This window comes from Zerene cesonia, chromosome 11 (genome assembly GCF_012273895.1).
Source record: "Zerene cesonia ecotype Mississippi chromosome 11, Zerene_cesonia_1.1, whole genome shotgun sequence".
In the NCBI taxonomy this organism is placed as follows: domain Eukaryota; kingdom Metazoa; phylum Arthropoda; class Insecta; order Lepidoptera; family Pieridae; genus Zerene; species Zerene cesonia.
Genome location: NC_052112.1, coordinates 8,297,374 through 8,308,496, shown reverse-complemented (window position 1 = coordinate 8,308,496; position 11,123 = coordinate 8,297,374). Strand labels below are relative to the sequence as shown.

General features: G+C 31.4%; 2 protein-coding genes across 3 annotated transcripts in view; one reads left to right on the top strand and one right to left on the bottom strand.

The window, feature by feature from the left end:
• The first annotated feature begins 2,993 nt into the window (after nt 1-2,993).
• Nucleotides 2,994-6,839, top strand: LOC119829946 (zinc finger protein 572-like). Its single transcript, XM_038352687.1, has 6 exons — nt 2,994-3,262; nt 3,339-3,460; nt 4,014-4,223; nt 5,045-5,176; nt 5,407-5,484; nt 5,648-6,839. Exons 1-6 carry the CDS (start codon nt 3,144-3,146, stop codon nt 6,238-6,240), a joined length of 1,254 nt encoding a protein of 417 aa, XP_038208615.1. The 5' UTR covers nt 2,994-3,143; the 3' UTR covers nt 6,241-6,839.
• Nucleotides 6,449-11,123, bottom strand: part of LOC119829945 (zinc metalloprotease ZmpB-like) — a 48,957-nt gene continuing 44,282 nt past the window's right edge. For both annotated transcript variants that reach the window (XM_038352685.1, XM_038352686.1), the window contains exon 7: nt 6,449-11,048. In XM_038352685.1, coding sequence (XP_038208613.1) covers nt 7,136-11,048 — 3,913 coding nt within the window. In that variant the 3' untranslated portion in view covers nt 6,449-7,135. The remainder of the gene's footprint in view (nt 11,049-11,123) is intronic.

Below are 11,123 nucleotides of genomic sequence, written 5' to 3'. Positions count from 1 at the left end.
ACTTTAGTATTGGCATTTAGGAGTGTATACAAGTGTATATAAACATCTTACATGCCAGAGTGAATGTACTTCAATATGAATTAGTAATATGATGATTCACTAGTTTTTCTTAAATAGCTAAATAAACGAAAAAGTTGTATTTTACGTTTTCTCTTCCTCTGATTGATAACAGGAATTCTGTGTATTTATTAATACTAATTCTGCTAGGAGAAAATTTTAAAAACGAAAATGGTTTCAACTTCAAAGCCTATTTGCCTATTTTTTATTTAATGAGTACTATACCTGCCCGAGTATATAAATTTAATATGATAGAGTCCACTATTGTTAGTTTCACAATAGTGACTGAGTTTCAATAAAGGTTAATTAGTAATTGAACTACATTACCTATGAGAAGCAAAGTCAACCATATATACATACTTTTTGTTTCATTCTACAATTTCCTACAGAAGCATAGATCAGGGATCAGATTTGGGAGAGACCATTTATTGAAAGGGAGCCTTTAGTACAAAGTTCAAGCAAATTTGCAAGATATATAAGACAGAAAATGAAGGCAGCTTGATGATTATGGCCATAGTTATGACAATGACATATGAAGGTTTAAGGAAAAAAAAATTCTCAACCTATAGTTTTCTAATAATATTATTATTATTGTGAGGAAAATTATGTTTATTATACATATGAAAATATTCTTTACATACATTCCTATTATGCTTCTCTATTTTATTTTTATACCCATTAAATTGTTTCAAAAATTTTGTCATACCTGTAAATGTAATGTAGTTAAGATCTCTATAGTCCATCGCTCCATAATGGATCAGAACTTGTGAGCTGACTCCAGATAGAAAACGGCCTGTTAGTGCTGCAATTCTAGTGTAGGATGATACCCTTGAATATTTTGCAGAGTCAACCTAAAAACAGTCATTTATATCATATTAGATGTATGTAAATAAAAATAATAAGTGTAATTTAAATAAATTATTATTAAATAAAGTACTTTTTTTTATCCCATTTTGTTTTTTTACTGCCTAGTCACAGGAATGGAATAAGCCAGTCTTTAAAGATACACCATACTTACTGATACTTTCATAGTAAACCTGTATGTGTAATAAGAAGACAAACAGCATTTATGTTTGTTGCTGAATATTATGTTGTAAATATAATAATTATAATATAAAAATCTTTAATGACATAATAATGTTACAGTTATTAATTTTATCAATCCTTAGGCTCAAACTAGTACATAGTAAATCACTGGAGCTTTAATAACATTTAATTTTCAATACCTTTAAAATAGGCATACTTACTTTTGCATAGATGTATGTGAGGTAAGCAACTTCTGTAGCCATGTATATCCCATATAAGAATTGGGATACTTGTAACCATTCTAAACTCGAAGTCCATAGCAATACTGCATACACTGAGATCCCACTTAACCCTTAAAAGAATAATACTTTAATGAGTTTAATTTAGTATACCATAAATGATTATGTGCAATTGAATTGGTGTCTTGTACAGAAATCAATTTTAAAGAAATTTAATTCATCATGCAACTATAATTAAGTAAATAACTCTATGTGATAAAACAACATTTAATTAATAGCTTAAGGTCGCAATTAATTAATGTTTAATAGAAGTTAAAGTCATTATCATTTAAGAACTGTTATCACTCACCTGATAGTATGATTACTGGTTTGAATCGTAAGAAATCTGTGACTAGGAACACGACAACTAATAGCGCCAAATAAGAATAAGTACCCACAGGATAAACATCTCGGTTTAACTGTGATTCAGTTATATTTCTCCATTCGCCTAGTAAAAATTCTGTTACAAAAGGTTCCGACGGCCGGATCTCTCGTAAAGTACCAAACAAACATAAAATAAGGGTTATCTTGATCCAAGTAAGCATGTTGTTCGTCTTTTAAGATCTTGCAAGAACTGAATGGAAATGGTTCCGAGATTTGATAAGCGTTTATGAATGCCGGTCTGTTCCTGCAATAACGATCATCCAACGGAGTATCTTTGTATACTTTGTGCACACATGATAATAATTTCGTCTTCACAACCAGTAATACTTTTATAATTTTTATAAGTTACTTGGTGCATTTTTGGTCGCAGAAACTTACGTAAGTTGCTAAGTGTGCAAATATCAATTAAAACCAATTGTTAGCGTTCAGCAATTAGGAGCGTTTGGAGATCTTTGATTTGTATTATCGTCTGATAAACAATTGTCTTAACGGACAAAATGTACATAATAATTAATCATTTTGATTTATTTGAATTTATATCTTAGGCGCCAAATAACCTCCAAGTGATTTTGAACAAAATTATCAATCATAATCACTAGCATGTTAAATTGTCAAAATTCAAATGTCAATGTCACTTGTCGGTGAAATTATAATCTTTTATATGATTTGTGGTAGATCGATAAGTACATGGTACCTACTATGTACTTACTGGCCTACCTAGAGTAAAATAATCACTGCATAGTATAAAGCAAGTCGCTTCCAACGTCTATTTGTATTATACTTAGACCTAAAAACTACACAACGGATTTTGATGGAGGTTTTATTTTTATAGATAGTGTGATTCAAGAGGAAGGTGTATATAATATATAATAACATGTGCAAAGCCGCGGGTGGTAAGCTAGTTCAATAAATAATACATTCTGTACACATACGAAAAGTCTGCATCTGACAGTCACTATGCTTATACAGATAAAAATAAAAAAATATCATAAGCACACTTACATAAACAAACATTAACAAAATTTTTTCATGAGTGTTAAAAAAACTATTCAATTTATGAGGCCCATTTTGTATCAAAACAGGTTACTAATTACTCATTTTTTGTTGAATGGTAATTATGTTTTTGCACAATGATCTCAATGTGTCTATGATACACAAAATATTTGGCTTAAAGGTCTCGTAACCAAGCCAAAAAAAAAAATCACAGAATATGCCCTATCACTGTCAATCTACAATAATGAGCACCGATCAGTGTCAACTGACATTATGCCTGCTGTCAAGTGTGTGATACGCGATAAACTGGAACTTATCAATTATCAAAATTCATAAACCCATATGATAAGGATTTAGTTTTCAGAATAAATAATGTTTTTGGTGGGATAAAGTGTACAGAAATAAATGTTTACGTGTTCATTCTGTGATAAAACTTTTAAATATGGGAGTGAAAAGAAAAGACATGAAAAAAGTCATATACCAGAGTTTGAATGTCCAGAATGTTTAAAAAAATTTAGTTTTGTGTAAGTTGAAAACTATGATTAATTGATTAATTATTACATAAGCGGGTCTGTAAAACTCTTACTTGATTCTGTCTAGTTCAGCATTAAGGCGACATCAGAAACAACATGAAAGAAAAGAGCGTGTGAATTGCCCGGAATGTGGTAGAAGTTTCCGAGATGATACTTTACTCAAACGCCATATCAAATACGCCCACAAAGGTAAAAATCAGTTAAATCATTATTTATTACTGATATGTGGAATGTGTTTTGAACTGAATATGAACTATGACCGAACATTTTTTTATGTTAGAGAGGGCAACCAAACTGTTGGTTCTCAGTAATAAGCCAAATTTTGGTTGAATGCCGAAGTTCTGTTGAAGTTGCCAAAGTTTGCTTTAATTAAACCGAAAGCAAAATCAAGTTTGGCCCATCCATTAAATTTATATATCACTGTATTTGATTTTGGTTATAAACATTTTGTTAATCCTTAGGTTATTTAATAAGTTCTTAATGTTTACCAAGAGTACCATCACATAAAAGCTCCAATATTTCATTGGTTCAAAAATTTATTTGAGCATGTAAAATTTCATTTCTAATATCATCAATGTATTCCAGTAAATACAGCTTTGAATATCTGACTTTTAAAACTCACTTAGAATTTTTCAAAAAGAAAATTTCTTAAATTTTATGTCAGTTCTATCCAACAAAGCTAAGTAAGGATAATCATAATTTATTAACAAATGTTTATTTGAAGAAATTTATCATGTTGCAGAAGTGCATATATGCACAAAGTGTCAAACAAAGTTTAACAGCCTCCAAGCATTACAGTCACATGAGAAAACACACAGACCTAAGTCAGAAAGGAGATATAAGTGTAGTTACAATGGTTGTATGAAAACATTTAACTTTGCACATCATTTGAGAAATCATGAACTAACACATTCTGGAGAGAAACAACACCACTGTAATTTATGTGGAAAGGGTGAGTTAAGTTTATATTTGTTAATTGTTAGATTATATTAGCTCTTGTTAAACAAATCTTTAGTATGAATGTTTGTTCAGAGATATCATTGTGCATAAATATATTTAGAGAAATGTGCATCATAGACAATTGTGAAAATGCTAGATGATATTCTATTATTTTTGGAGGGGAACTTATAATTTATTTCAGTTCATCATTTTCTTTATATGGCACTCCTCATGGGCATAATCAGATTTAAATTTTAGGGGATCTCATGGTGGTAAAACAAGTACATAAAATAGCCCATAGGTTTTTAAGAAAAATTTTATTTCTTAAATTTCCATATACATTGTTGTAATTTTTGATATTTTAACACTATGTTTTGAATTTTTGAATTATTTCTTTGTATTTAAAACAAATCCAATGGGCTGTCATGTGCTTGATAAGAGTTAGATTAGATGAATCAGCTTGTTCAAGTATTGCAAAGTAAAACATATATTCAATTTAATTTGTCACGGATATTCTCTTAATTCTCTTGGGTATGGGTAAAATTCTATTTCAAATAAATATTTTTTCAAATTTACTATTATTTCGAATAAATATTTATTTATTTGAAATAATGACTAAGACAAATTTTCCAATGAGTGGATAGCTGTGTGATTTTACAAAAAAAATTGTATGGGATCAATTCAGTGTCATTTTGTAACATCATAGATCTAAATTCAAATAAAATAGTAATTGAAATTTAGTAATAATTCAATAGTATTGTAAATAAGACTTAATTCTTAAGTATCTCTTTACATATTTTATATAAATAAATGATTACCACTACTTTTAAACAGGATTTATCCAACTTCATCATTTGAAAACTCACTTAAGGAGTCATCAGCCTAATTCTTGGTTGAAATGCATCCCAGACTGCGGCAAAGTATTTACAAATGAATATGCTTTAAAAAGGCATATTGCTACACACAGTGAGTTTCTTGGTTTTATTCATTTCCTAATGTACTAAATAATTAGCAGATCTAAGTAATTTTGTATTGCTGTACTTTATAAAGAAATAGTTTTTTAAACAAAACAAATTATGCAGTAATGTATGTTGAAATAGTTTCTGAATTTAAGATTTCCTTCGTAGTTTAAAATTTTAGTGATGGCAATTTCTTATGAAAAACAGTATGAAAAATGTATTTCTTTATGTTCACAGAACACAAAGAAATAGACACTCAATGTAATACAATAACTACAAATGCTTGCTTAGATTTAAAGCAGGAGATAATTGAAGGTAATTCATTAATTTATTTATTTTTTCCATAATATTTCACTATCAATTATAATTTTTACGTTTTGCATTTTGCATAATTGCATTTTTACGACATTGTTTTTTTTTTATAGAAAGGCTATATATGTGAAAACGATTAAATATTTTTTCTTGCTTTTTTTTGCAGCTGAACGAATTCAAAAATCAGATATAAATAAAGTGTTTACAAAAGAGGTAGAAGACTGGTTTGATAAGTATCAATTTAGTGAAGAGTTAAATGGAAAGGAAAATAATGTAATAGAACAAAACAATGATGTACAACATATACTTCTTCCTAGTAATAATATAGATAATGATAAAATTATATTTAATGTAGATAAAAGAACTACAAAGTTATTTGAAAAGAAAAATTATGAGAGTAATTGTAGTAGTTGTGCCTGTGATAAATTAATTAAGAGTAATCAAAAAAATAACATGCCAGCACTAAAATACAATAGTGATGGAACAATAAAAATAAAAGAATTTATAGATGAAGACATTTTAATAGAAAACAAAAGAAATGATATAGTAGAAGAAAAAGAAGAGCATAAAAGTGAATCTAGTAATCATTTAATTCCATACAATAGTTGCAAAGCTATTCTTGGTAAATGTATTGTTTCTGGTAGTGGAACTATCAGCGAGGAATGCCTATGTGCGAAAATGGCCATTGATGATCATAACCCAATGATTTCTCAAGAGATTGATGAATTAACCCCACATCCAGCTAAATCTATGGCATAAAGTGGGTAAAAAACCTACAATGATGAAAAAAGACATAAATTTGCATTCTGCTTTCCTTTATATATTTTTACGAAGGAATAGTGAAGAAAATAATAGATGAAGATTAAAATAAGTTTACAAGATAAGGAAGGTTGGGGTGTACAACTATAAATGAAATAAATTTCCATATTATTAACTTTATATTTATTTACAACATATTTCTTTACAGTTTCAACCATATTATACAAAATATATCTCAGTTAACAAGAACTACTATAATTATTATTATTTTACAATCAGACCTCACTTCCATAATAAATCACTATGTTAAATTAAAATATACTTTATGTACGAATGGAATGTAGCTACAGGTATGCGGAAGTTATCACATCACAATATTCCATGGCAAAGGAGCTTTTAACACAATAGTGTATGTTTTTGATGCCACAGTAAAACTTAAATATAAGTAGTGCCCATAGAAGGAATATGATATATCAATACAATATAATTATCTATGGTAACAAATCAAACAATTTCAGGTATTTACGTCATTGTATATGTTTTAATCAATATCGGTAAATATATAATCATGATTGATGTATTTTAGTCAAAGGTGCATCTTAACTTGAAACAATAAATAATCTACAATAGACACGTTGGTGATGACTCCCTAATTTGACTAGTCTAACGAAAAATATATTTATTTTAAGTACTTAATACTTATCAGTAATATTGTTATATAGCAGGTATACAAAAATATTTGGAACTTAAAAATCTATATCCATATAAGATTTTTGTTTTAACTTGAATTAACTGCAGACACTGATTACGCGTTTGATCGACAGAAATCACAGGAAATAGAATACAATGTACAACCTTATGTATGATAATAATTACATCTAAGTTCCTCTATGGACTACGCTTCATTATTTATTACAGAATCGTCATTTGATACATCTAATGTTCTTCTATCACTTTTTTTGGGGGAGTCACTGATTGAATTGAGCTCTTCACTGTCACTTTTGTAATTTTTTTTAATAGATTCTTTATCATCAATTGGCACTACACTTAGATATTCTGTCGGCGCTACGTTATTTAATCCATCTTCAGTTAACGCGGGCTTTATTGTTTTTGTCAGATCTATGTCGTCTGTGTCTAGTAGAAATGTTGAAATGGGCAAAACTTCATAAGAATCGTTTCTTGTTGTTGATTCTACGTTGGTAGCAGGAGTTGTTACTTGTATTTTAGCTGTCGTAGAATCATCATGATTGCTTGGGTTAAGAAGTAAATCGTTGAATAACATATCGTCCTCTGTTGTTACAGGTACATCTCTTTCTGAAGTTTGTTCAAGTGGCAACATACTTGTTGGTGTGGTTTCAGATATTGTAGGAGCATTGGTAATGATTTCCTGCGTTTTGTCTACTTTACCATCAACTTGGATTGAACTATGCTCATCTCCGTTTTCGTTTTGTGTTTCATTTAAGGTGCTAGGTTCAAGATCATGACCCTCTTGAAGTTTTTTGACAAGAACTTTATTATTTTCAACTTCAGGAAGGAAAGGATTCATTTCAGTTTCATGGTCTTCGTATTCCGTTGAGTGAGAATTAATTGCCTTGGCTGATGTAGATGTTTGGTTATTATTTTGACTAGATACTTCGTATATTGTTACACTAAGATTGTTTACTTGTGAAGAGTTTTCAACATTTTGATTGGATGTTGGTGATGGAGTCATTGCCAAGTATTCATTGTTAGGACTATTTGTATAAGTAATTGGTTCATTGTTTGGTATTTCTTTTATTATTATACCTTTTTTTGTTTCATTATTTTTTTCTTCCATCCCAGACTCCGTGTTAGCAGACATCATAGGCGATCCCGTATCATTCGACGACATGTACATTGGGGTTGCAGGTGAAGATACGTCGCTTAAGTCTTTTCCAGCGGTTTTGTAAATGTATTCACCAATGGTTGTTGTTTCAAAAGGTACTGAATTAGTTTTTAGTAAGCCGTTTTCTGTAACAATTTCAGTTATATTTTGCGTTGGATCAAATTTTCTTTCTAAGTTCACCCTTTTCACACGTGGATCTTCATTGTCATAATCATGTAAAATGCCGTATAAAGGTTCATCTCGATCAGACATTTTACTGTTATTGCTTTCCATGTTATTTAAATAATCTGGTTCAAAATCATCTTTATTAAGTTCTTTAGTTATAACTTCATCAACTTTAGTCATAGTTGTTTCTGTAGTTTCACGATTCTCCGTTTTTTTCATAATATCTTCATAATTTACTTCCGTTACTGGCTCCGATAACCAATCTGATTCCGTAGATTTTTCTGTTGCTTCGACCATAACATCACTAGATGTTGTTGATTTTATATCATTGTTGTTTGTCTCTTCCATTGACTTTGAGGTTCTATTGTAAAGTGAGTTTATGGTGTCAAAAGTAACGTCCATATTTTCATTTGTTACATTTTTTTCTATTGTATTTTCAGTAGTTGTCATGTTGGTTTTTTCTAATGCATCCATTAAATGTTGATCATAGTTTGTCATTTTATAATCAGTATTTATTGAGTAGTTTATATCAGTCTCTGATTTCATTGTTGTGGTTTGAGCCTGCTTCGGTTCGTAGGAACTATTCGGGTTGCCGGAGTTTATTGATATAACAGTCTTATTGAAATCCATTTCATTACCGCTTGTGTAAACAGATTGTGAATCAAGATTTTGAGCATTGTCAGCCATAGATATAATGGTTGTCGATTCATAATTGTTATCTAACCTTGTGGTAGCTTCTGTTTCTTGGTTTTTGTTATTATGTATAAGATCAAAAGTAATTTCGCCCATGTCATTATGTTTATTTATTTGTGTTGTGGATTCACTCATATTATCATAAATACTCTTCGATGATCTTTCTGCTGGATTGTCCGAATATGTAAGTGAATCTACATTATCGTTTTGAAGCCAATCACTCTCCGTCGTTGTTTCTTCGTTTAAATTATTAATAGTAACGTGGTCTTGATTACCTCTTATCAGTGTAATAATTTCAGGTTTCGCTTCATATGATGGTTCATTGATTATGTTAGGTTCCGAGATAGAAATTCGCGTAGTTGTGGTTTCCATAAAATCTGGAATTTTGTCATGTTCGCTGGATTTCACGAGTAAAGATTTGTCAATGCTTTCTTCATGTCTGGCTGTACTTTTGTCAACCATTTCTTTCTCAGTATCGTCACTGTTTTGATCTAATACTGGTCTTACATTCACCATCTCGTTCTCTTTAGTTTCTTCATTTTCTCTGTTATACAACGAAGATGAGGCTTCAGTTTTAAATATTGTATCTAAAGGTACAGTCTGTTCTGTGGTCAATTCCATACCATTGTTATTTATTTCTGACTTTGGAACGGTTTCTGTCGTGGCGGCTGGTTGAGCATTTGATACCCAATTGGAAGGTTCTGACATATGATTAGTTTCTGGATTTAGTGATGGCTCTTGATTTATTTCTGTGGTTGGTTCAGGGTGTGATTCGTCATCCAAATTACTTTCTCCACCATTCTCCACTTCAAAATTCGATCCTGCGGCGGATTCTGTTTCTGTATTATGTTGAATTGCAGATTCTGGTTCAACAAACGACCCAACAGCTCGTTCTGTTTCTGTTTCCGTACTCGTTTCTGATTCAATTTTTGGTTCATATTCTATATTTTGTTCAGTAGCAGAATCAGATCCCGATTTAGGTTCCGAACTTGGTTCGATAGTAGGCTCAGGTTCAGGATTTGGTTCGGGTTCTGGATTAGTTTCAGGTTCCGAATTATGCTCTAATTTAGGTTCAGGTTCTGGATTAGGTTCTGATGTAGGTTCAGGTTCCGGATTAGGTTCAGAAGAAGGATCAGGTTCTAATGAAGGTTCAGGTTCTGGATTAGGTTCTGATGAAGGTTCAGGTTCTTGATTAGGTTCAGAAGTGGGTTCTGGTTCTGGTTCCGGTTCCGGTTCTGGTTCTGGAATTGGCTCAGTTTGTGGGTTTGCTTGAGTAGTTGGTTCAGGTTCAGGATAAGTTTCATGATCGGGACTGGGACCAGGGGCTGGTTCTACTCTCAAATTTGGTTCGGCTGTTGGTTCTGGTTCTGCAGCAGGTTCAGCTTCTGCAGACGGTTCTGGTTCACCAGATGGTTCAGGTTCTGCCGTCGGCTCAGATTCAGCGGCTGGTTCAGATTCTGCTGATATCTTGGAATTATCATTAGGCTCGGACGTAGGTTCTGGTTCAGGCTTAGGCATTTCATCTGAATTGTTTTGTCCGCTTTGATGCCCGAATATATGAGAGAAATTCAATTCACCATCTGATTCAGTAGTGGTTGTTGTTGGTGATGAATTCGTCTCTTTCCAGTCAAATTGGGTATTAGCAATAACATTTACAGATTGTGTAACTGGTTTCTCTTCATCTACGGGGGATTTAGTGTTAGCGTCAGAGTCAAGTCCGAGATTTTTTAGTTTATCGTCTGAAAATCCTCTTGATTGTGTAGAATCTAAAATATTTACGCATTTTTTAGGTGAATGCATATCTATCATTTGACCATGTGGACAGGTGCACGTAAAATCTAGAGTCATTTCATCAAATTCGCATCCGTGTTCACAGTCATAATTGTTTACTTTGCACATATCCAGTACTGGTCTAGCCTTAATCGATTCTTCAGCTACGTGATACACGCTTATCATTCTGTTATTTCTTGCGAGATAAGCGTCAAGGTTTGTTCTTAGTGAATTAGCTGTAATTAGGTCTTCTGTGGGTTCAGCGTTATATTTTGGCGCCCAATGTATTCTGTAAGTGACGATCACAGATCCATTCCTGTAATTAAGAAATAAATACATTTTATATGACATTAACTAAAAATTAAAAACATTAAAAAAGTACAATGGGTAT

What these genes read in the sequence shown, in the direction of transcription:
- LOC119829946 (XM_038352687.1), top strand. Translation starts at nt 3,144, where the DNA reads ATGTTTACGTGTTCATTCTGTGATAAAACTTTTAAATATGGGAGTGAA. An exon ending in TATCAAATACGCCCACAAAG is followed by an intron (nt 3,461 to 4,013) that starts GTAAAAATCAGT and finishes ATCATGTTGCAG; the next exon opens with AAGTGCATATATGCACAAAG. An exon ending in CTGTAATTTATGTGGAAAGG is followed by an intron (nt 4,224 to 5,044) that starts GTGAGTTAAGTT and finishes ACTTTTAAACAG; the next exon opens with GATTTATCCAACTTCATCAT.